The following is a 25,960-nucleotide window of genomic DNA, read 5'->3' on the forward strand; positions in this document are numbered from 1 at the left end:
TACTGCTGAGCCAACCGGCCAGGGCCTTATTGCTCTGTCTTTAAGTTCACTGGTCTCTTCTGCAGTCTAACCTGCTCTTAACCACATTCAGTATAGTTTTTATCTCTAGAAGTTTGATTTGCATAGTTTTGGCTCTTAACGCGTTAGCTTTTTCTCTAGTTTTTTGAACATATGGAATACAGTCCTTGTCTACTAAGCTGTTCAATGTCCTTGTTTACTAATTATTGTGATTTCTGGGTCAGTTTCAGGTGGCTGCTTTCCCCTCATTATGGGTTGTATTTTCATTCTTCTTTGTATCCCTAGTGATTTTTTATTAGAAGCCAGGCACTGTGAATTGTATTTCACTGGGTATCATATTTTATATATACATATTATTTTATATATATTATTTTTTTGAGAGACACAGGGAGAGAAGTTCCTATATGTATCCTGACCAGGGAATTGAACTGGCAACCTCTGTGCTCCAGGATGATGCTGTAACAGACAGAACTATTTGTCCAGGGCTTAATTCCTTTTGATTTTTTGTTTCAGAGAGACAGAGAGAGGAATGGAAAGAGAGGGGAGGGGGAAGGGAAGCATTCATTTGTTGTTCCACTCAGTTATGCATTCATTGGTTGCTTCCATGTGTGTCCTGACTGGGGATTGAACCTGCAACCTTGTTGTTTCAGGACAATGCTCTTAACTGGTGGAACTAAATGGCCAGGGCCATAAATATTCTTTAAAATTTTTTTAAAATTGATTTTAGGTCCTGGCCAGTTTTCTCAGTGGATAGAGTGTCAGTCTAGCATGTAGACATTCTGGGTTAGATCCCCAGTCAGGGCACACAGAAAAAGCAACCATCTGCTTTTCTCTCCTTCCCTCTCCCCTTCCCACAGCTGAAGATAGCTTGTGGGTTGGAGCTTCAGCCTCAGGTGCTAAATATAGTTTCATTGACTGAGCATCGGCCCAATAGGGGTTGCTGGGTGGATCCTGGTCAGGGTGCATGTGGGAGTCTATTTCCCCTTCTTTCACTTAGAAAGAGAAAAAATTTGATTTTAGAGAGAGAGGAAGGGGAAGAGAGAAACATTGATTTACTGAAACATTTATGCATTTATTGGTTGATTTTTGTGTGTGCCCTGACTGGGGATCGAAGCCACAATTTTGGCGTATTGAGATAACACTAACCAACTGAGTGACCCAACCAGGCTCTTACAAATAAATATTCTTTCACTTTGTTCTTGAACACAGTTACTTAAAACAGTCATGTTCTAATTGGGTCTTGCTTTTAAGGTCTATGAGTTGGAACCAGAGGTAGGATTAGTGTGGGATTAATTCTTCCACTCTTAAGAGTCTTCTTATTAATCCTCCAATGCCACACAAATTATGAGGTTTTTCATTCTAAACACTGTTTCCTCTAACACTTTTGGGCGGGTCTTATCCTGGCCCTGAGTAGTTTCCTCACCAGTATGTGCTGTTTCATACACAAGTGAATATTTGATGGATGTCTCTGTGGACCTCCTCAGTTCTCTTGCTGTGCAGCTCTGTCTTCTAAGGAATTCTCTCCAGTGAACTCTAGCCACCTTGACTGCCCTTGACCCCAACTCCATCTCCTCAACTCAAAGAGACACAAGGTCACAACAGGAGGACCCTTCCTGGAGCCTTGGACTTTTTCTAGATATTATGTAGGGATAATGTTGTTTCCCATCTCTTAAGAGATCATTGTCCTTTGTTGCCTGAAGTTCAATGTCTTGATATTCCTTAGATATGTAAGGACAATAATCCAGCAATGCAAAAAACTTCTTTACTCAAGTCAAATATCACACACACACAATGTGGCCCCGTTCTCATCTGATGTCACGGGCTGAGCACTTTCACTACCATCCTGCCTGGCAAGGCCTTCTCCCTGTCCTGCAGTGTCACTGGGCTTCTCCCCCTGCATCCAGGCAGTACTGCTTCCCAGAGGGGAGCCATTTCCATCCCCACTGACAGCAGTGAGGCAGTACTCCCACCCCTGCCAGATAGGAGGCTCCTTAGAAGAGATTTAAATAACACCTTGAATTTCATAACAATTTTCTGAAAATGTCCAGTCTACAGCCAAAATCACTTGTCATAGCAGTAATCAGGAGATTTTCACCTTGAATGAGAAAAGACAATCAGAGGATGCCAACACTGAGATGACACAGATGTTGAAATTACATAAAGATTTTAAAGCAGCCTCCACAAACATATTTCAGCAATTACAAACACACTTAAAACAATAAAAAATCTCATCAAAGAAATATAAAGAAGCAAATGGAAGTATTAGAACTGAAATACGCAACAGTCGAAGTAAAAATTTTGAATGGATGGGCACAAAAACAGAATGGAGAGGAAAGAGGAAAGAATCAATGATCCCCGAAGATAACACAATAGAAATGACTCAATGTGAACAACAGAGTAAGAAGACCATAAAAAAATGAAGAGCCTCAGGAATGTGTGGGACCATAACAAGATCTGACATTGGTGCCAAATATGTCCCAGGAGGATGTGGGTACAACTGAAAAAACACAAGAAAATAATATATCCAAGGAATGGGAGAAAACTTCTCCAAGTTATATATCTAATAGGGGGCTTGTATCTAGGATATCTATTAAAAAGTATTCCATTCAATGAAAACATGAATAAATCCATTTTTTAAATGGATAAAGGACTGAATAGACATTTCTTCAAAGAACATAAACAAATGGCCAATAAGCACATAAAATGTTCAACATCATTAGCCATTGGGGAAATGCAAATCAAAAACATAAGATACCAGTTCACATCTACTAGAACAGCTACCATCAAAAGAAAAAATAAGTGTGGAGAAAACCTCATACATGGCTGGTGGAAATACAAAATGTTGTGGACACTGGAAAAAGTCTGGCAGTTGATCTTGGTTCCTCTTGGTTCCTAACAGAGTTCCTAAATCTTTGTCACTTCCTGGGTGATAGAAATGTCTTTTGTTCTAGTGAGGTGACTCTGGGTGGGTTCCTGGGTGGGGGCTGGCCACCAGAAAGGACAGGTCATGATTCAAAGCTTTGAATTTTCAGTAACACCCTCCCCACTCCCATCCTTCAGCTAGAAATAGAGTTAATGCTCAATTGGTCATGCCTGTGTTAATGAAACCTCCATAAAATCGCAGGTGTATAAGGCTAAGAGCTTCCTTCCGGGCTGGTGAACACAGGAGATGCTGGGAGTAGCACCTGGAGTGGGCCTGGACGCTCTAAGCCCACCCCACATACTTTGCCCTAAACGTCTCTTCCCTCTGAATGTCATCTGTACCTCATCACATCCTTTTATAATCAAGTAATAAATATAAGTAAACTTCATGATTCTGTGAGCTGCTCCAGCAAATTAATAGACCCTAATGAGTTGATCGTGGGAACTAGTTTACAGCTGGTCAGTGGCACAGGTGACAACCCAACGTGGGTTTGGCATCCGAAATGGGAAAAGGGCAATCTTGTGGGACTGAGCCCTTACCTGTAGAATTTAATGCTATCTCCAGGTAGAGTGTCAGAATTGAGTTAATGTAGGACACCCTGCTAGTGATGCAGAGAACTACACTGCTCACAAAAATTAGGGGATCAGGAACGTGCAGATACTCCCGTACTTTCAGCCTTTTGTCTAGTGCACTTTCACCAATGAAATAAAAGTTGGTTTTTCATCTTATTTGCATAACCAACTTCTTTGACTTGTCACTTTTCTGATGAGTTTATTAAAAATAATCAAGTGCTTTTTTTATTCCTTCAGATTTATTTTGAAATATCCTCTAATTTTTGTGAGCAGTATACTTGGTGGGGGAGAAATCTCACATCTGGTGTCAAAAGTGTGAGTGTGGTGGCGGTGACAGTCAAGGAGAAACAATGAACTGGGTTTTCCCTCAATATGAGAAAAGGACTCTTGAAGTATCAGGAAGAAATAAAAATCAATGGAAAGAGTAAACCTATGGGTAAATATAATAGGCTTTTTTTCTTTTCTTGTGTGTGTGTGACAGAGACAGAAAGAGACAGAGAGAGGGACAGACAGGAAGGGAGAGAGATGAGAAACATCATTCTTCATTGCGGCACCTTAGTTGTTCATTGATTGTGTTCTCATATGTGCCTTGACCAGGGGGCTACAGCAGACCAAGTAACCCCTTGCTCAAGCCAGCAGCCCTGGGCTCAAACTGGTGAGCCTTGCTCAAACCAGATGAGCCTGCACTCAAGCTGGCAACCTCAGGGTTTTGAACATGTGTTCTCTGTGTCCCAGTCTGACACTCTATCCACTGCACCACCGCCTAGTCGGGCTAGGCTTTTCTCTCTTTTTGAGTTTTCTATATTATGTCTGATACTTGAAGCAGGAAATACAAAATTGTCTAAAGTGATTTTCAATGTAGGTAAAAAAATTTTTTTTAGAGGAAATTTTAAAACAATTAGAATTGGGGAGGGTGAAGGGATTTAAAGGGAGATAAAGTTTCTACATGTCACCTGACTGGTCAAGGCATCATCAGGAGACTGGTGGTAAGTGAAGTATGCACAATGTAAGACCTAGAGCAACCACTAAAATATCTATGCAGAGAGGCTTAATAAAAATAAAATTTCTAGAGTCAAAAAGAACAAGGTTTTGTCCACTTTCCTGTATTTTCCAGTTACTATAGTCAAATAACTACTACTTGACTGCATATTATTTTTGATTAGGTCAGACTATAAGCTCTGTCTCACTAACTCATTTATTTTTACTGGCTTACATGAATATTTAAAGTAGTCTTTTGTTGTTGTTCCACTTATTTATGCACCCATTGGTTGAATCTTGTAGATGCCCTGTCTGGGAATTAAACCCACAGCCCTGGTGCATTGGGACAATGCTCTAACCAACTGAGCTAACCGGCCAGAGTAGTTTTGAACTAAGGTATTATGTATAGTTCCTATCATAGTGACTGGCATATACCACATGTTCAATAAGTTAAAACTATAATTATTTATTATTTGTAAATAAAGAAGTTATAGTTGGTCTTTCTTTTAAAGCGAAACAAAACACAAAAACCCTGACGGTCCAGGTCCAAGGCATGGGAGTCGAGTCCCCTGCAAGCATGGAGCTGACCAGCACTGGTGGATGAGGCCAAGGGAAGCTCAGGTGGCAGCTCGCTTTAAATCTGACCACACAGAGCGCTTCATTCCCTGGGTCACCTTCACCTCCTCCCAGTCCAGTCTGATGTTCGGAACCTCGTCTTCTGGCTCTGGATCCTTTCTCACGGCCCCCTGGGGCGAGGCAACCACGATGGGCAGGGGTCCACATTCCTCTCGAAACTCCACAACATGGAGACTCTTCTTATCAGCCAGCTGTTGGTGGGTTTCCTGGGGGAAGACAAATGGAGAACAGCAGTTAGGTGAGGCACAGCTGTCATTCCAAGAGCAGGAGGTGCCTTCAGCCACAGGGAAGCCAGCAGAGTACCACTTAGGGACTTCAAAACCCTTTCAGACCCTGGCCGGTTGGCTCAGTGGTAGAGCATCGGCCTGGCGTGCAGAAGTCCCGGGTTCGATTCCCGGCCAGGGCACACAGGAGAAGCGCCCATCTGCTTCTCCACCCCTCCCCCTCTCCTTCCTCTCTGTCTCTCTCTTCCCCTCCCGCAGCCGAGGCTCCATTGGAGCAAAGATGGCCCGGGCGCTGGGGATGGCTCCTTGGCCTCTGCCCCAGGCGCTAGAGTGGCTTTGGTCGCAACAGAGCGATGCCCCGGAGGGGCAGAGCATCGCCCCCTGGTGGGCAGAGCATCGCCCCTGGTGGGCGTGCCGGGTGGATCCCGGTTGGGCGCATGCGAGAGTCTGTCTGTCTCTCCCCGTTTTCAGCTTCAGAAAAATACAAAAAAACAAAAACAAAAAAAAACCCCTTTCAGTTGATTCTGAGGTGACCTGTTATAGGTGCAATCACCTCAGCCCCACCTCCCCACCTCCAACTAGGATGGAAGGGCCTTGGCCTCTGGTCTCCGGTGTCTAAGCCCTCCCAATTACATGCCATACTGTGCCCCAAATCAATCGGAATCTCATCAAGCCCAGCCTAGCTTTTGATTCACAGGACTCAAGGGAAGAAAAGATGTGAAGGACCCACAGACATGTAGTCAGCACCAGACTGGGAAATCACAGGACGAACAACCTGGTTTCTTCAACAAATCCTTCTTTCAGAGATGGGCAGATGTGTGTATGGATGAAATAAAATATCTGAGATTTGGCCCAAAATAACTGGAGCTGGGTGGTGGTAATGAGAAACAAAACTGACCACAAGCTGCTCCCTGCTGGCAATGGATGAGAGTGCCAGGGAGATTTATGATAGAAGGCAGCCATCAAGGCTGGAGACAGGCAAATAGATCTAGTAGATGGTTTATAGATGGTTCATTAAAATACCTATGTTCAATCTCATGTTTCCAGACTCTGTCCACCTTGTAGTGTTCTCCCTAATTCTATACATGTTTGAAATTAGAAAAGAGATGGGCTATTTCATAAGAACAAAATAACAAATTGGTGCCTTATAATCAATAGCATTTTATTTAAATTGGTGTCCTTTTTTCTCTTGAGTAGCACATAAGTAACTCAACTTCTTTATAGCTGATGATATTTGAGATAGTTTGTGATACAGTAATTACATCGGAAGATTCAAAGTACTACCACAAAACAAAAATATCACATAAGTGACCAAGTATACTTGGTCATAATATGACCTATTTAAAACTAATCTTAGTCACATCAAACAATTAAACCTCTCATAAATTTACTGTATTTTTCGCTCCATAAGATGCACACCCCCCAAAAAAAATGGAGAGGAAAAGGCCCATGCATCTTATGGAGCAAAAAATACGGTATTTTATTAAATATTTTAACACACCATTTGGTTCAGAATATTTTTTTTCTTATTTTCCTCCTTAAAACCCTAAGTGAGTCTTATGGTCAGGTGCATCTTATGGAGCGAAAAATACAAAAATACAGTAAATTTAGAAGTTCTTTTGAAGGATGTTTTGGACAGTGTATACACACAGCTGTTTTAAAAAGATCTTTTAAATAAAGCTTTTTCTTTTAATTAACTTTCCTATTTTAAACAGAGAGATCTATAATTATTGCTAAGTCATTTTATTCAAAAACAGCCATCAAACTCTAAGTGTCAGGAAACCTGTCAAAATCCTCAACAAACGGAAACCAGAATAAGGAGTCTCATGAACCTGGTTGTCTTCTGCTCATAGCTCTGCTAAGATTTTTTCATCCTTCCAGGGGACAGTCAGCCCTTCCTCTCCACAGCAGTGCAGTGACTGTGAGGTGAATGGACCCCGTACATTCGTGCTCATGGCTCCTCCCAGCTCAGGTGTCTGTCTCAACCACTATGCAGTCCTGTGAAAACTGCTTCCACTGAAGACAGCTCTCATGAGGAGAGGGGGCTGAGGGGTTTCACCCCAGTCCCAATGAACAGAATAAATTAGGAAATAAACTTTCTTTTTACTTTAATTTTTATATTGTTGGAGATTTAGAAAAAGCATGTATTCTTAATAAAACACAGATTATAATTAATGGCTTTTAAAAATACTTAGTTTTGAAAGTTCAAAACACCCACAAAGTATTTTTAATCACTTTTTATTTTTCAATTACAGTTGACATACAATATTAGTTTCAGTTGTACAACCCAGTGATGAGACATTATATAACTTAAGTGGTTATCCTGCTAAGTCTCACACCCTTCTGACACCATACATAGTTACTAGAATACTAGTGACTATTTCCCATGCTGTACTTTACATCCCTGTGACTACTCTGTAACTACCAACTTGTACTTCTCAATCTCTTCACCTTTTCACCCATCCCCACAATTCCCCTCCCATCTGGCAACTATCAAAATGTTCTCTGTATCTATGAGTCTGTTTCTATCCTGCTTGTTCTTTTGTTTTTTAGATTTATATGTTGATAGATATGTATCTATCATCATTTTATTGTTCATATTTTTTATTTTTTTTCTTCTTCTTAAGTCCCTTTAAACATTTTATGTAAGAATGGTTTGGTGGTGATGAACTCCTTTAGCTTTTTCTTGTCTGGGAAGCTCTTTCTATGTCCTTTGATTCTAAATGATAACTTTGCTAGGTAGAGTGACCTTGGCTGTAGGTCTTTGCTTTTCATCACTTTGAACATTTCTTGCCATTCCCTTCTGGCCTGCAAAGTTTATGTTGAGAAATCAGCTGACAGTCTTATGGGAGCTCCCTTGTAGGGAACTGCTCTTCTGTTGCTTTTAACACAGTGTTGACCAGCAATTTTACACAGAAGTTATCTCATGTCACCAGCTATATTTTTGTAATTGAGTAGTTAAACAATCTAAATAAACTTCAGTATACTTTATTTATACATAATAAATTTAAATGAAACCTTTGCACTTATCTGCTACATATTATATTTTGTACATATTATATATTTTAGTAATTTTTTTTTGGTGTGGTATACTGTATAGCAATCACCTACGTGTAATGGTAAAACTGTTCCATTTGGTGGTGGTATAAATTGGTTTGAGAAACAACTAAATCAAAAAAATCATCACTAAAAAAGTAATTCCGTCACTTCCCTGATGCTCCGTGGATCACTAAGATTGGCAGTCACACCCAAAGTATTTGAATAATCCTCCAAAGCTGGTGTAATATCATTTTCAATCCACTCTTCTTCAAAATCACTTTCACTATCAGATCTTATTACATTTCTTTTTTGTCGTCTAATATCTGACTCATTACTGTCTTCTGATAACTATCAATTTCTACATCACTACAATATATTTCAAAATCACTCAGAAAATCAGATAAAATGTCTGCATATAATTCATTGAAAAGTTCTTCACCTTCATGATCCATCATGATTGAAACTTTTGTAATACTATAATTGTGATAAAAACCTAAATATTAAGAAAAATCACTTATTTTATAATAAACTGAACACGATTGAACAGGACTTAGAAGGATTTTACAACATCCTTGATATGTATGTCCAAACTGCGAGCAGTCAGAAGATAGTCCAAGTTTAGACGGCTAGACACTGTGATTGTTTTTGTTTACTGTACCTTTGATTTTGCGGTCTCACGCCTGGAGGAGCAGGAAAAGGAGTCCTCATGAGAATATAGAAGGGAATGCTGTTTTTTGAACTTTGACTCTCAGAGCAAAAAGTCACAAATACAATAATCCTATATTACTCTGAGCTTCAAAAATTGAAATAACTAATGTAAGTGCAAACACGAGTTAACTCGTGAGTGGTCAACAATTAAGATTCTCTCTTTGTCTTAAACCTTTGGCATTTTAGTTATGTACAGTATCTTGGTGTGGGCCTCTGTGGGGTCCATCTTGTTTGGGACTCTCTGTGCTTCCTGGACTTGTATGTCTATTTCTTCACCAGCTTAGGGAAGTTTTCTGTCATTTTTTCAAATAGGTTTTCAATTTCTTGTTTTCTCTTTCCTCCTTCCGGCACCCCAGTGATGCAACTATTGGTATGCTTGAAGTTGTCCCAGAGGTTCCTTATACTACCTTTCTTTTTCTTTATTATTTTTGCTGTTCTGATTTGGTGTTTTCTGCTTCCTTATATTCCAAATTGCTGATTTGATTCTTCTTTTTTTTTTAATGACAGAGACAGAGAGAGGGACAGATAGGGACAGAAAGACAGGAAGGGAGAGAGATACGAAGCATCAATTCTTCATTGCAGCATCTTAGTTGTTCATTGCTTGCTTTCTAATATGTGCCTTGACCGGGGAGCTACAGCTGAGCTAATAACCCCTTGCTCAGGCCAGCAACCTTAGGTTCAAACTGGTGAGCTGTGCTCAAACCAGATGAACCCATGCTCAAGCTGGTGACCTCGGGGTTTCGAACCTGGGTCCTCAGCATCCCAGTCCGACACTCTAGCCACCACCTGGTCAGGCCTGATTTGATTCTTGACTTCATCTCCTCTACTGTTGATTCCCTGTAAATTATTCTTCATTTCAGTTGGTGTATCCATTTCTGACTAGTTCTTTTTTATAGTTTCTATGTCCTTACTAAATTCTTTGAGCATCATCATAACTCAGTGTTTTGAACTCTGTATCTGATAGTTTGCTTGCCTCCATTTCACTTAGTTTTTTTTATGGAGATTTATCTTGTTCTTATTTCTATGTATTAGATAGAGCTGCTATATCTCCCAGACTTGGAAGAGTGGCCATGTGTAGTAGGTATCCTGTATGCCCCAGTGACACAGCCTCCTCAGTCACCCAAGCAGGGCACTCCAGGTGTGCCCCTGTGTGGGTATGTGCACTGTCGGTTGTGACTACAGTGGAGGAGGACTTGCTGCGATGGAGTAGGACTTGCTTCAGTGGGGCTTTGGTGCCCACTGAGTCCGTCCGTCTCTTGAATGTGTCACTTGAGGCAGTACAGTTGTAATCTGGAGTAGTCTCAAGCTGTCCACCAGGTGCACTGGCTCTGGGGCCTCCCATGAAGTACAAGTTCAGCCTTTGCCTGTGCCCTGCCTGGGCCACACACACAAGCTACAGAGCAATGTGCAGACGGCTGCTGCTGGTGCTAGGCTTGGAGGTGCCCAGGAGAGGCCAAGCTGTGAACCGGCCACTGCTAGCATCTGGCCTTGGGCCATTTAGCAAGAGGTACAGAGTACACAGAGGCCAGATGCTGCTTGTTTGATAGATTTAAGAAAAGTCCAAAGCATGAAGCAAGAGAGGCCATTTGTATGGAAAAGCCACTGAAACTGCTTGGTGGGCCTGCAAGTTGGGTGGGGCAGGGTCTCAAGGAGTCAGCCAAGCAGGGTGAACAGTGTGAGCCAGGTTGATGGAAACTCGGATATGGTGCTTACCTGCTGGCTGTGTGTGTGTGTGTGTGTGTGTGTGTGTGAGAGAGAGAGAGAGAGAGAGAGAGAGAGAGAGGGAGAGAGAGATGGTATCTCAGACAAGGAACAACAGCCTCTGCTAGCACTTTTATCGGACAAAAGCCTGCCCTCCACATCAGCTCTCACCGTGATGCCAGACAATCCAGTTCTCCCTTCCACTCCCCCAATGTCCCTGGTTCCTTTCAGGCTGCTACCCCAGTGCTGGAGCTCAAAGGGAGTGAGTCTAAGTAAGTCCGTATACAGGCCCTTTAAGTGAAATGCTGGGTACTCCAGCAGACCTCTGCCTCACTCAGCAACTTTTACAGCCAGAAGTTACGGGGACTTTTCTTCCTGGCACTGGAACCCTCACTCCACAGGGGGAACCTCGGCAGCTGAGCTATCCCTCCCGATTATAAACCACCACATGTGGGCTAAAAACCAGACTGGCCCACATCTCCAGCCCTTCTGCTTGTCTCAGTGCGACGTCTTTAAATCCTTAGTCTTAGGACTTCTACTCAGATAGATTTCAGGTGGTTTTGAGTGATGGTTGTTCTACAGTTCTGATGTGGTTGTGGGAGAAGGCAAGGATCACGTTTACTTACACCACCATCTTCACTGGACCCCATGAGATAATTTTTTAAAGGTTAACCTTCAGGAACTGATTGTTCAGTGATTACTTGATTATACAGCACAGAACCATGTCCTCAGGTGGCCCCAGGACATAGTCTCAATGCATACAACTGAAATGCAAACCAGAATTCTGTTTCAGACCCAAGGTGGGGTTACCTGATGAGAGAGCCCATGGAAGAGGCCGCGGGTGAGGTTGAGCATGTTGACGGACCCAGAGACCTTGGCATACATGTCTTTGATGCCAATGAGACGGCAGATGGTGATGATAGCCCGGTGGCAGTGGAGACCATAGCCTAGAAAAGGGGAAAATCGAAGTGAGTCACCCTGCTGGCTATGCACAGCTCCAGACTCTGGGTTTAGGAATCCTCATCATAATTTGGCTTCATCACTCCCCAGCAGGCTGACCCCGGACAACTTATTTAACTTCCATGATGACCCTTATTTAAATGAGACAGTCAGATTAAAGAAATAATATAAATTTTCTGAGCACATGGGCAAAACAATAGGGCTGTGATGAAGATGAACTGAGCTGCCTAAAGTTTATGGCATGCTACTAAGAACTAAGGACCAAGGGACACACCTGCTGTCACTCTTGATTGCATGGTTGCACTGAGCAGTGTGTGCACTTTCTCTTCCTGGAAAGCCTCTTCTGCATTTGGTAACACTCTCCAGATGTTCTTCTGTCCTGTCCTTCTCACCTCCTGTTGTCCTTCCCTCCAGCCACATGCCCTACTCATGTCTACTTATAAATTATAAATTATCTTCTCTAAGAAGACCTATAAAAACAAACCAGGCCCTGGCCAGTTAGCTCAGCTGGTTAGAGTGTAGTCCCGAAACATCAAGATTGAGGGTTCGATCACCAGTCGGCACATACAGAAGCAACCAATGAATGTACAACGAAGTAGAAAAACAATGAATGCTTCTCCCTCTCTTCAATCAACCAGTCAAATCAATAAAAATTATATCGATATAAAAACACAAACCAAACACACCACATCCCCTTTAAACCCCTCACTTCTCATTGTTCTCTGAATTAAAAGAAAAGAAAATAAGAATAAAGAACTCCATCCCCACAAAACCGTCTATGACCTGACACTTTGCTAACTTCATGCAGAGACCCCACCCTCCTGGTAGTGGCTTTCCCACCTCAGGGACTTTGCACTTGGAGTTTCTCTGCCTGTTCTCCCATATGGCTACTTCTCACCTTCAAGGTCTCACTGAACACATCCTCAGAGAGCCTTCTTTAACCACAAGACTGAAGGTGTCACCCTTCCTTCTCCAAGACCAGGATCCCCCCCAAACTGGCATCCTAAATGCTGTTTCAGGCCCTCAGCAGAACCTGTCTATCTAATGTTACTCTTGGCAGAATTTAGGCACCCTGATTGCTGGATATTACTGCTGTGTTCCTGGAGTGTAGATCGGTACTTGGCAAATGCAGGTGAGAGTGAGAAAGAACCCACAGTTAGATGCTAACATTCTGAACAGCCAAACATAAAACTCAGCAACCTCTCCTCACTTTAATGCAGAGCACTTGTCCTGGTGATTCAATATATGCATCTAAAAACTATTTAAATACAAGTACCTAACACAGTCTTACCCAGCACTGTCCTTTCTGTTTGAAAGAGAAAACCGTGGGCTCTACAGTATGCCAGATCATTTGAGAACTGAGGGCTTTAGAGGGTGGCTAAAGACCGGTTACCAGTGGGGTGGTCTGTCCTCCTGGGTGTAACGTGTCCATGGTGAACAGTGCATGCATATACTGACATGTACAGATGCACATCCACCTGGAGATGTGCACATGCAAGGAAGTACAAGGCGGATGTCTGGAGGGGCCTCGGAGGCAGACCCTACCCTGCCACTGCTCACTGGATGGCCCCAGCTGCTGGGCAGCCCTTGAGGAAAGGCATGTATGTTGGACAACACCTGGACCACACAAGACACTCCAGCAATGGTAGCCACTATTTTGAAGAACCTATCAACAATGTCACATGGGGGCTTACTGTATGTACTTTGATTGCGAAGCTTCCAGGCAGGGACTATGTAAAAAAACACTTGTTAAATAAAAGCTAAATTTGTATGTATACTGTATGGCAGGGGTCCCCAAACTTTTTACATAGGGGCCAGTTCTCTGTCCCTCAGACCGTTGGAGGGCCGGAGTATAAAAAAAACTATGAACAAATCCCTATGCATACTGCACATATCTTATTTTTAAGTAAAAAAACGAAACGGGAACAAATACAATATTTAAAATAAAGAACAAGTAAATTTAAATCAACAAACTGACCAGTATTTCAATGGGAACTATGCTCCTCTCACTGACCACCAATGAAAGAGGTGCCCCTTCCAGAAGTGCGGTGGGGGCCGGATAAATGGCCTCAGGGGGCCGCATGTGGCCCGCGGGCTGTAGTTTAGGGACCCCCGCTGTATGGGAAATGCTTTGTAGTGCTATGTGGGAAATTAAACACTGCCATGCAGCCACGGCAGAAGTGTCCGTGGTTAAGGAAGTTTGGGAATGGTGCATTCTTGGTCCCCCTCTGGGAGATGCATATTGTACAGCAGCGCATCAGAGATACACAAACATATTTTTCACTTTCCTTAATTCAGTTTTCACACTTGGCGCTCTTTTTGAAGTAGCACCTATTAATAACTTCTCATAGAAATAATGACACACATGTACTTACTTTAGGAAAAACTATCTATAATGTATCATATTATTTGAGTTTCAAAATCAGAATATTTAATCCCAACACATAGGTAATAGGTTAAACTATACGGAAACCTGAAAAATACAGCATGGATTAGAAGACAGAGAAGACAGGCCCTGGCTGGGTGGCTCAACAGATAAAGTGTTATTCTGGTGCACCAAGGTCGCAGGTTCAACCCCCAAACAGGGTATGCGTCACAGGCAGTCAATGGATATAAAACTAAGTGGAACAAGTTGATGCTTCTCTCTCTCTCTCAAATCAATGGGAAAAAAAGAAGATAAGAGAAGAAAAAGTGGTAACTTCTACAATTAAAATTGGGGCAATCTTTCAGAAATCATTTAGGTATAAAAATCATTCAGCCTTTTTAAAATCTAACTTAGCACTTTCTGTTTGGCATTTTAAAAATGAGGTCAAGGTAAAAGATAGTGAAATGAAGGGCATGATAGAAATACTATAACGGCTCTGCTTAATCTGAAAAAAAAAAAAGGATAAAGAGTGTTTTAATTACCTCTGGGTTTTTTCTTCATCTTGATATGTGTCCTTTTAAACGTTAAAGAGATATCATGGAATACTGGAGGGTGAAAACACAGATGAGCAGGATTAGGTGTGCAGCTTTAATGACCTTTCAAATATTATAGAGCAACTAATACGACCTTCAGCAGCCAACACAGCGGCCAAAGGTGAGTGACCAAGTCTGATTTCACCCATGACCACCCTGTCAGGAGAGAAAGTGTGTTTATTGTAAGAATGTAGCAACAAGCAGAGAAAAACAAAGCTATCATAGATACACTGCCACACATTAAGAGCAAGGACAACCCTGTAAATTTTTAAAAGATTAACACTCACTTGTATGGTCTTCATATCGTTCTATGTAATGTAAATAGTGAACTGCTCTGTTCTTTGCCTGAAAAGAGAAAAATATTTTTCTCAAAATCTACTATTAGAATTTACATTTTCTCAGATTTCCATAAAATATTTTACTATGAAAAATTCCAAACTTACACAATTTCCATATACACGTCTAAAAGCTAAGAACTTAAAAGCAAAATCTTAACCACAATATTCCTATCACATGTCAAACAATGAATAATAATTCCTTAGTGTCCCTGAACATTCTGTCAGTGAGAGACACTTGTCTCACAATTTTGGTAACAATCGCAGGTCTGATGAAAATGATGTAATAAAAACACAGTCATTTCAGAAATGGCTCTTTCTGAGATACGGAAACTCAGACAGAAAGCCTCAAGGAGGGTTCTTGTTTTCTTTTGCTACTGTGCGTGCTTCCTTCACATCGTGTCTAGCACACAGCCTTACTGTCAGCAGAGGAAAAATACACCTACTTTTCTGAATGCATCCATCCGTTCAGTGGCTTTCCCAATGGCGAAACCTTTAAAAGAAAAAGCCAAAACATGAAAAGGGGCATATATTTGGCACATAATACCTCTCACCACATTTTAAGTTCCAGCTCCCACAATATTTCACTGCACTTCATTTTTCTTCTGCCCACAGAAAACCTGCTATCCAAAGCAAATGACAAAGCACAAGGCTACAGAGATTTGCCTATCTGTTTTGGGGCACCTGGGAAATAGTACACTTGAATATCTATGAAATCCACGGCTCAAAAAAGGTTGAAAATCACTGAATTAGAGTAAATGTTATTAACCTTTTTGGTATATATCCTTCCAGTCTTTTCTTTGCATATAAACATACTTGAAAAAAACAAAAATTGGGATTATATTTGGTCTTTTACCAAGTTGTTTTTTTTTTACTTAGCATTATTTTGTAAGTTTCCATAACTGTTTAGTGGTTGCAAAATATTACAATGTATGGCTGTATTTTTTTTTAACTTTGTCCCTACTGTTGAAAGTGTAGTGGTTTCTCTCCCCCTCATTTTTCACTATTATAACACAGTAGTGTCTTAAGTTTTTAAAAATATCCATTGGTCCTCACAGGAAAAGGCAGATGTGGGAAAATCTAGTCTTTCTTTTCCCTTTGAAGGATTTTCAGGGGCTGACCACAGGTTTGTGAGCGCAAACCCTGAAAGATCTCATTCATCAGTATGGCCAGAGGCATGAAGCCAGGGACTCAGAGCTGAGTACAGGCCACACCCACTCCCACCTCTGCCAGCAGCACTGCAGGGGCTACTCTCACCTGCAGCTCCTCTGCCGTTCCCCACAGCGACCAGGACACGGACTGATTTCTTTCTTCCCTCTTTTGCTGTCATATTGAAAACATTTCTTACCTAAAAGACAAAATGTTTCATAAATATCACAACTTAAGGAAATTGTGAAGTGGGGAACTGGAGTAGCTTCCTTACATGTGCACACACACACACTTGTGGTGAGACACATTACCCTTGAGTCCAGGGCACAAACTGCAGACTTCCTCTGCAGGAAGCCTCTCCCTAGGCTGCTTCCTCAGGAGTAAAATGGAAATAAGACACTCTTTTCCTATTTCTTAAGGTTGTTAGCAGTTCAACTGAGGTAACTTGAAAGGATCTGAAAGTGCACAACTCAATGTACCGCATTTCAATGACAAATGTACACAACTGTTGCTGATTAAACTTTGACATAGTTTTTAATTGGTGGCTATAAGACACATCCCAGTATCAGAAATGCTGAAATATGAAAAAATCTATACTTAGAAACAATAAATGCCGTACACAGAACAAATTAGCATGCCCTGGCCAAAATGCAAAGGTTGCAGGTTCAATCCCTGGTCAGGGCACATACAGTAAGCAACTAATGAATGCATGAGTGGGTAGAACAATAAATCGATGTTTCTCTCTCTCTCTGTCTCTCCCCTTTCTCTCTCTTAAAAAAAAAGAATTAGCATAAAACTGGATGTCTATGCTAAGGATTAGGCTTGCCTGAAATTAGAAAATGTTAAATATCTGCTTTCTATGAACTACAGGAAAATGTGCTTTATTGTTACTATTATTATTATTATAAAAGGCCAGGAACCTGTTAACTGAACTGCTTACATAATACCCTTTTTTCTCAGAAAATGAAGTTAAAGAGAAGGGAGCTGGAGTACATTGCCTGGGCATCATCTTACAGAAAATCACCCACATTTACAAAATTTCTTTAATGGAATTAACTTCCAAAAGGTATACAGTGGCACCCAAAGACATAAAATACTTGGAAACATATTTTAAATTCTCTAATACAACTAGTATTGAAGAAACTATATACAAATTCAATCACAAACTCAATAAATTATTACTCCCTGTGGCAATGAACTTGGACCAAGTCAGCAGCACTGGCTCTAAGGCAGGGATCGGGAACCTTTTTGGCTGAGAGAGCCATGAACACCACATGTTTTAAAATGTAATTCCATGAGAGCCATACAATGACCCATGTACGTTATGCATTATCCAATAAAAATTTGGTGTTGTCCTGGAAGGCAGCTGTGATTGGCTCCAGCCACCCGCAACCATGAACATGAACTGTAGGAAATGAATGGATTGTAATACATGAGAATGTTTTATATTTTTAACGTTATTTTTTTTATTATTAAAGATTTGTCTGCGAGCCAGATGCAGCCATCAAAAGAGTCACATCTGGCTCATGAGCCATAGGTTTCCAACCCCTGCTCTAAGGGAAGATGACTACTGGTATTTTAGGGACTGCCCTGGAAGCAACTGAAATTTACCTGACACAGGCTTCAGTTTCAAAGGCCTGCTAGGTGATTTCCCATCAAAAGCTGCACACTATATCAGCTCCAGGCCTCCCCCCCCACACCCCATGGCTCCTGCCGTCTCTGCTCCCTAAACTGAAGCCAGATACAGCTGGTTCATAATTTCATGACAGACTGCTAATGCTACTTTAGCTTTAGGAAGCAGGAGGTGTACATGCAATCACCAAATTCTTTTTATCAAAACCAAAATTGCCTTGCCATAAGACCCCCAAAAGGCAACAAGAAAACCAGTATCAAGTGACTGAAACTCAAGTTTCATTATTTTCTTACCCAGATCAGCTATGTCTTAGAAAAGGTCACGCATCAAGGCTTTTCCTCACAGCCCTCTTGCCCTATCCCTGCTCCACCTGCTCCAACTCTCCCGATTTCTCTAAAGCCCTAACTGGGTACTGAATTCAGCATGCCTACCTCAAGTATCCTGGTATCAAAATCATCATATGTTTCTGCAGAAAGAAAAGAAACAGGTATATAGATATGTGTCTATATAATTACTGTACAAAAGCACTTTCAACACAGGCATGGTTATCAATATACATGTGAGAAAGAACTTGGATCTTTGGTGCCACTCCCCAGGCCACGCCCTGGTCCTCTGCCACCACCAGACCGCTCCAGAATTAAACTCAAACTCAGCTACCATCCCCTTGGCTGTGTCCCCAGCCTTCCAGACCCTTGACCAGTTTCCTTTCCCTCTCAGCCCCTCTGGTTTTCACAGCCTCTCCCACTCAGCCAACACACCACAATCCACCATTTCCTCCAGATCTTGTAACTATCCTCAACTCCCTCACTCTTTTCTCTCCACCGTGCTGTCCAGGACTGAATCAATGTAGCTGTCTGGCCACCCCTGGCCTGCTGGGTGCCACTGGAGGTCAAAACATAGTACACACATGGACCCCTAAACAGTTACGCTAAGTCAACCAAGCGCTCCCTGCCACCTGTTGGCCTTTTATGTCCTTTTAGTTAGGCCTCTCTCCTCTCACCACACAGCATTTCAAATACTTTGTCCTTTTGATTATAGAAAATTTCAATCATATACAAAAAACAGAACAGCAGTTCAATAATCAACTAATGATCAGTCTTCTTTCCTCTAAACTGTTCAATTCCCACTCCACTGGATGATTTGGAAGCCAGTTCTAGATACCTTACTTTTCATCAAAATATCCTGGTGGCCATGGTCATCGTGTCCCATCCTCCCTTCAGCAGATGGCCCCTTCTCCTCACAGTCTAGCTGAAACCACCAGGCAGGCACCCCTCACACACCCTGCCCCACACCAACAGTACAAGCTTACCTGAGTCCATCACCAGTTTATTATCCACTTTACTCTGGACCCCAATTAGGGACTCAGACACCCTGCCCCACACCAACAGTACAAGCTTACCTGAGTCCATCACCAGTTTATTATCCACTTTACTCTGGACCCCAATTAGGGACTCAGCTGATTGCATTTTTCTCCCTCCTATAATCTTTCTCCTCCCAAATGAAGCATTTTGTTCAGTTCTCTGCATGTTCACCAGAGCTGCTCCATCTCAACCTCTGCTCTTCTTTTTAAGCCAAACTTAAGAAAGCAGCCACACTCTTGTCTATTTCTCCATTTTCCTCCTTAAGAATGAATTTTCAAGATAATTTTTACTTTTCTACATACACAGGGAGTGGGCATGTGCGGAGTACTTTGTTTTCTAATTTGGCCTAGTAAGTGTTGACAATTTTTTTTTCATGTGTGCTTTCATAAGGCTTAATGACAACTATCTGGTTTGTCCTGTTACAGAAACAGCACTCCCATGCCACACAACTCCAAGGCATCCCATGACCAGCTGTGTTGGGAAACTGCCCGTGTAGAGCCACACGCACACCACCACACTTGAGGTTCTGAGCAGCCACATGACAACCATGTCAGAACCCAGTGCTCTGCATCCTGTTCATGGAATGCTTCTTGGTTATGGGCCTTCAATGTTCTATAAGATACAGCTGGATAATACTGTGAAGTTATTTCAATGATGTTCAAATCCTTTTTTGGAAAAAAGCAACCTAAACAGGTAAATAAAATCATATTAAGGAATACTAAAACTACAAGTACTCTCTTGTAACCAAAACCAGGACTCTGCTACCTCCATTGGGACCAGGATCAGGGGGGCCAAGACTGACACCTCCCCACGAGTTTCCACTCCAGCCTCGCTCCCGCTTAACCTTCATCTTCCTCTTCCGGTCCCACTCTTCTCTCTGCTGGATGATATCAGCTTCCACCTTCTCTTGCTCTTCCTTGCTTCTCTGGGCAATGGTCTGCACAGCTCCATCCCTCATAAGAGGGACATTCAGACCAGGCCACAGGAAGCCACTACGCCCTGAAGGGTTAAAAACATACATGAATAATTTTTTTAAAGCATTCCTTTCTTGAGTGTTAAAATGCCAGGCAATAGGTATACAGATGACACTGCTGCTAGGAGCTTAAGCTAACATAACCACTTGGCTGGCCACCTGGCATATTCATTAAAATTTCCAATGTACCTACCCTAAGAGCTAATAATTTCACTATACAGTGTTGCCTACAGAAATACTCCCACACAGGTAGGCATATGTGTGCCTGAATAAGGATGTCCACTGAAGTGTTATTTATAAAGACAAAAAAGTGAAAACAACATGCTTGCTACATGTCCAGCACTACTGGAGTGGTTAAATGAATCATTGCATATCCAACCTATGAAATCTACACTAAATTGAAATGAGGTAGTTCTATAGGTTCTGATATGGAACAATTTCTAAGACCTATTATTATAATAATTATTATTATTTCTTGACAGAGACAGTCAGAGAGAGGGATAGATAGGGACAGACAGACAGGAACGGAGAGAGATGAGAAGCATCAATTCTTCGTTGTGGCACTTTAGTTGTTCATTGATTGCTTTCTCATATGTGCCTTGACCATGGGGCTATAGCAGACCGAGTAACCCCTTGCTCAAGCCAGCGACCTTGGGTCCAAGCTGGTGAGCTTTGGTCAAACCAGATGAGCCTGTACTCAAGCTGGCGACCTCGGGGTCTCGAACCTGGGTCCTCCACATCCCAGTCCGACGCTCTATCCACTGTGCCACCACCTGGTCAGGCTCCAAGACCTATTATTAAGTGAAAAAGGTAAACTGTAAGACAGTATGTGTAGCACATGATATAATTTAATTATTTTTAAAAAGAAAACATTTTTTTTTAGATTTATTTATTCATTTTAGAGAGGAGAAGGGAGGAGAGGGGAGGGGAGGGGAAAGAAGGGGAGGGGAGGAGAGGAGAAGAAAGGAGGGGGGGAGGAGTAGGAAGCATCAACTCCCATATGTGCCTTGACCAGGCAAGCCCAGGGTATTGAACTGGCGACCTCAGCATTCCAGGTCAATGCTTTACCGACTGTGTCATTACAGGTCAAGCCTATATATTTATTTTAGGGTCTTTATGTAGATAAAAGCATTTAAAAATGTCAGAAGGAAACACACTAAAATGAGAGGTCTCTTTGGGAGGGGCAACTGGGAAGGGGGGGGTATCAAAAGGCACCAGGATTTAGGTTTCTCCTAGTCTGAATTTTTTACTGAGAAGTATACATATATAATAGTTATAATTTTTTTAAATATTAAAAAATAATATAAAATACATGGACAGTGGACATGCATTAACTAGAAGAACAGTGAAGGTATTTTTTACATGCCTGAAAGTTGATTCCTGTCAACAACTTGTCAACAACCACAGTACAAAATGCCAATTCAAGTACATCACACTATCTTTGTCTTCAAAAAAAAACAACAACACAGAATAAACAATCATGTGTTCCCCGGTTTGGCAAACTAAGGGCCATGAACCAAATCCAGCCCACCACTTGTTTCTGCAAATAAAACCTTATTAGAACAAGCTATGCCAATTTGTTTATGTATTGTCAGTGACTGTGTTTGTGCCCAACAGCAGAGCTGAATGGTTGTAACAGAGACCTGGAGGTTCACAAAGCTGAAACTATTTACTATGTAGCCCTCTGCAGAGACAGCTTGCCACTCTCCATTTACTGCATCTTTTATCCTGAATCATAGGCTAAGAATGGGAAACGTGAAAGCAGATCCACACCACAGGGAAGGCGGGAAGGCGGGCAGGACTTCCTTTCTATAAAATTTTCTTCCTTCAGAATCCTGGAACAATAAATATGCAGCAGATCCTAATGCCCTTCAAGAGAAATGTTTTAATGCTTCTAGATTGTAAAAATACCTGTAAGATTTGGGGGGGGGGGGGAGAGTACATTAGCTGTTTACTGTATTTTATTAAATATTTTAACACACCATTTGGTTTAGAATATTTTTTTTCTTATTTTCCTCCTTAAAACCCTAGGTGTGTCTTATGGTCAGGTGTGTCTTATGGAGCGAAAAATACTGTATTTTTTAATGCAAGTTTACCTTCACCGATGATCTGACCCCTGTTCAAATCTTTTCTTCTCTTTCTCTTAGTTCTCTTGCCTCTTCCTTTTCTTGCTCCAGCACCAGTCTCTGCTAAAGCACCTTTCCATAGCTCATCTGCTGTCACTGTAATGAAACAGGTTTCTATTTATCTCCTTTTCATTTACTTACTTATTATTTAAAAAAAGAATTTTATTTCATTTTAAAAATTTATTTCACTAATATTTAGAGAGAGGTAGGGGGAAAAAGAGAGACAGGAATGTCGATCTGTTCCTGTATGTGCCCTGACTGGGGATCAAATCAGCGACCTCTCTGTACTTCAGGACAATAACCAACAGAGCTATCCAGTCAGGCACTTATTTATTTTTAAGCAATGATCTATGGTCTCCCATTGAATCAAAAGGAACAGAAGAGAGCAGCTCCACTTGCACCACTGCAGCAATGAAAGCAAAATTAAATCATTCTTGGCACATATCATATGGTTACTTTGGAAAGCCCAAGAGGAGATGATTCTGCTACTTTCAAATTTGACTTCCTTCACAGAAAATAGCCAACATTTAAATCCCAATCAGCAAAAACCAAAACAAACAACAAAAAAAGCTAACCAAACCAAACCAAACCAAAAATCAACACACACACACACACACACACACACACACACACACACACACACACACACACATACACACACACACACACACACACACACACACACACACGTGCGCCACTCACTAGCATATTTGCTTCCCAGACATTTTACCAACTATGTTACAGGTGTCTTCCCTGCCCTCATGCCTCCATTATAACCACTGAGATAATCAATAAATTTCCTTCTTAAATACACATTATTTTAGCCCAAACAAGAATCAACATGTCAATCTGAACCCATAAATCTTAGTAATTTGAATGTTTTGCTCTACTCTTCTATGAATACCCTAAACATCTCTGTGTAGCCTTCAGAATTAAATGCCCAAATTCACCTTCAACTCTGACTAAAGTATAGCCCTGCCTCAGTAGTAGAGTGTCGGCCTGCCATGTGGATGTCCCAGGTTTGATTCCTGGTCAGGGCACACAGGAGAAGTGACCATCTGCTTCTCCACCCCTCCCCCTCTTGCTTCTTTTTCTTTCTCTCTCTCTCCTGCAGCCATGGCTCGACTGGAGCGAGTTGGCTCTGGGCAATAAGGATGGCTCCATGGCCTCTGTCTCAGCTGCTAAGAAGAGCTCAGTTGCTGAGCAATGGAGCAACACACCAGATGGACAGAGCATCACCCCCTAGTGGTCTTGCCGGGTAGATCTCAGTTGCAGCACATGTGGGAGTCTGTCTCTCTGCCTCCCCTCCTCTCACTGAATTGAAAAAAAATCCCCAAGGCCTCTGAGTCTGATACAGCCCCTAAGTACAGAATCAGCTCTGAGAAACACTTGGGGGCAGGGGCACTAAGAGACTCCAACTTCATCCACTTCTCTTTTCTCTTCGCATCCAAATTCGCAGATACATTGAAGCCTATGCTACTTGTAACATCCCTACCACCTGGTCCTCTTTCCTTCATTGCTGCACAAATTACCTAGTTATACCAGACCTCCACATTACAGTGAATACATTCACAAGGAAAATACTCCACTATCATAACACTGCACTAGAAGAGCCTATCAATGAATGTAGAAAAATATATACTATACTGCTGCATGAAAAGATGGCAAACCCAGGACTTCAGGGCAGTGGTTACAAGTGCTTTTCTTTTTAGATGTTCTGTATTTACCGAATAGTTTAAAATAAATTGGCGTTATAATTCTAATTTTTAAAAATTTTGCCTACTGCTGAGTTGTAACTTCAATCTCCATTTATTTCAGTTCAGATTGGACTCTTTCAAATACTATCACAAATAGGAGTAGTGTTAACAAAATATCTACTTAAAATGAACTTTTTCTGATTAGATGTCCTACCTCAGTGGTTTTCAACCTTTTTTAAACCTGGGGACAGATGAAAATAGGAGAATCACAATACTTCAAGGATCCCTAAGGCAGAAATTACCCTGAGCATAAGTGAATTCGACTTATGCTCACTGGGATCACGGGGTCTATAATCTTCATACAATAGCAGGGTAACTCTACTGCAGACCAGCACAAAACTTCTGGCAGACCAGTCAGTAGACCGGCAGTTGAAAACATGGTCCTATCTCACCTAAAACACAATCGGAAAGAAACTCTGAGTATACTCTCATTGGGAATGTAAATCAGCCTCAGGTGCCCCATGAAGAAACATTTTTACTTTAATAGCACATCACATACTAATAATTGAAGTCTTAATTCATTTAAGGAAGAGGAAAAATAAAAATAATTAAGATATAAAAGCACCTTTTATTTCCCTGTTTCATGAAATGGGAAGTTTGTGGCCAGTCTACGTACATTTAGTGAAGAAACTATAGGATCTGTACTGTTGGCCCATCGAGTTGCTGGCAGAAGAAATCCAGCATTGTGTCTGTAGTGCGTGGGTCAAGCTGCTGAAATGACAACTGTCCCTGGTTCCTGAAGTTGGCAACAGACCTGTAGGAAAATAAAAATTTGAGTTAGATGCTCCATGGCTGTGAGAAAACATTGCCAACACCAAATAATTAACTGTTCCTAATAAGAGTAAGTCATAAAATCCTGAACTTTTAAGAATGATATTTTGAGGACAGTATTTCTTTTAAAACTAAAACAAAGTGTTGGACTGATAACCTAAATGGCCATTCTAGTTAGAGAAGTTACAGTTCATTCACACAATGGATAGAGCTGTCTATGGAAGGAACTAGACCTGCCCAAGCAGGGATGCTATACTGCAGGATAGGACCCCATGCTGCGTGCTGTCTACTCCCAGCAAACGGTGCCCTCTGCTGTGCAATGCCAGACAATGGAAAGACCCACATGGAAAGCAAAGACCTGGTTAGAAGAGCAAGGTACAGAACAACATCTTACTCCTCTTATTTAAAAAAATAAGGGGGGGGGGGTGGGTATGAATATTTTACAGACTATATAAGAATCTGCTAACAGTCATTGCCTCTGGGGAACAAAACAGATACATCAAAGGCTGGAGATGAGAGAAGACTGGCTTTTTTGTTTTGGGAATTTTTTTAAAACTATATAAATGTATAATTTTGAAATGTGTTTTTAAAGAGCTATGTCTTAGAGGCAGTCATTTTATCAATGCCATGGACGGTGGTATCCTATGAGAAGCTGGCAGGGGTGAGAGGGACTAGTGAACTCAGGGATGTGGAAATAGTGATTTAAAAGTACACATGCTTGAGCTTTTGTATTTTGATGGAGAACCTATTGACTATAAGAAAAGTCAGAATGAGAAGAGAAGTGAGCTCTCCAGAGAAAAAAAGGCAGTTTATGGGTACCGGGGCTGAAAAACAAGAAGCCAAAGAGTGACCACCACTATCCTCCAGTCTGAGAATTTATGAATAATATGGTAATGTCCCACAGAGCACCAAGAACCAGAAATGATCTTAGTGGCAACAAAAAGAATCTGGTTGAGCATATAAGGAAAATTAATACTAAATGACTACAATAAGCTATCAAAATATCTCCACCATAAATCGACATTAAAAAAAATAAAGTAATAATCTCCATTAATAACTAAAAACCGTATCATCCAACCTCTTCATTTCACAAAAAACTTAGACCTACAAAGTTAGGGATTTGTCAAAAGTCATGAGA

At 41.4% G+C, this 25,960-nt stretch overlaps 1 protein-coding gene across 3 annotated transcripts in view; it reads right to left on the reverse strand.

The window, feature by feature from the left end:
• Nucleotides 1-4,937: 4,937 nt before the first annotated feature.
• The window catches only part of MRPS5 (mitochondrial ribosomal protein S5), a 28,403-nt gene continuing 7,380 nt past the window's right edge, over nucleotides 4,938-25,960 (reverse strand). For all 3 annotated transcript variants that reach the window (XM_066377682.1, XM_066377680.1, XM_066377681.1), the window contains 10 exons: nucleotides 24,668-24,805; nucleotides 22,265-22,390; nucleotides 19,961-20,194; nucleotides 18,266-18,300; nucleotides 16,310-16,400; nucleotides 15,499-15,545; nucleotides 15,005-15,062; nucleotides 14,667-14,729; nucleotides 11,610-11,746; nucleotides 4,938-5,333 (listed from right to left, as the gene is read on the reverse strand). In XM_066377682.1, the coding sequence (XP_066233779.1) occupies nucleotides 5,109-5,333; nucleotides 11,610-11,746; nucleotides 14,667-14,729; nucleotides 15,005-15,062; nucleotides 15,499-15,545; nucleotides 16,310-16,400; nucleotides 18,266-18,300; nucleotides 19,961-20,194; nucleotides 22,265-22,390; nucleotides 24,668-24,805 (1,154 nt within the window). In that variant the 3' untranslated portion in view covers nucleotides 4,938-5,108. The remainder of the gene's footprint in view (nucleotides 5,334-11,609; nucleotides 11,747-14,666; nucleotides 14,730-15,004; nucleotides 15,063-15,498; nucleotides 15,546-16,309; nucleotides 16,401-18,265; nucleotides 18,301-19,960; nucleotides 20,195-22,264; nucleotides 22,391-24,667; nucleotides 24,806-25,960) is intronic.

Source organism: Saccopteryx leptura, chromosome 3 (genome assembly GCF_036850995.1).
Source record: "Saccopteryx leptura isolate mSacLep1 chromosome 3, mSacLep1_pri_phased_curated, whole genome shotgun sequence".
Lineage (NCBI taxonomy): Eukaryota > Metazoa > Chordata > Mammalia > Chiroptera > Emballonuridae > Saccopteryx > Saccopteryx leptura.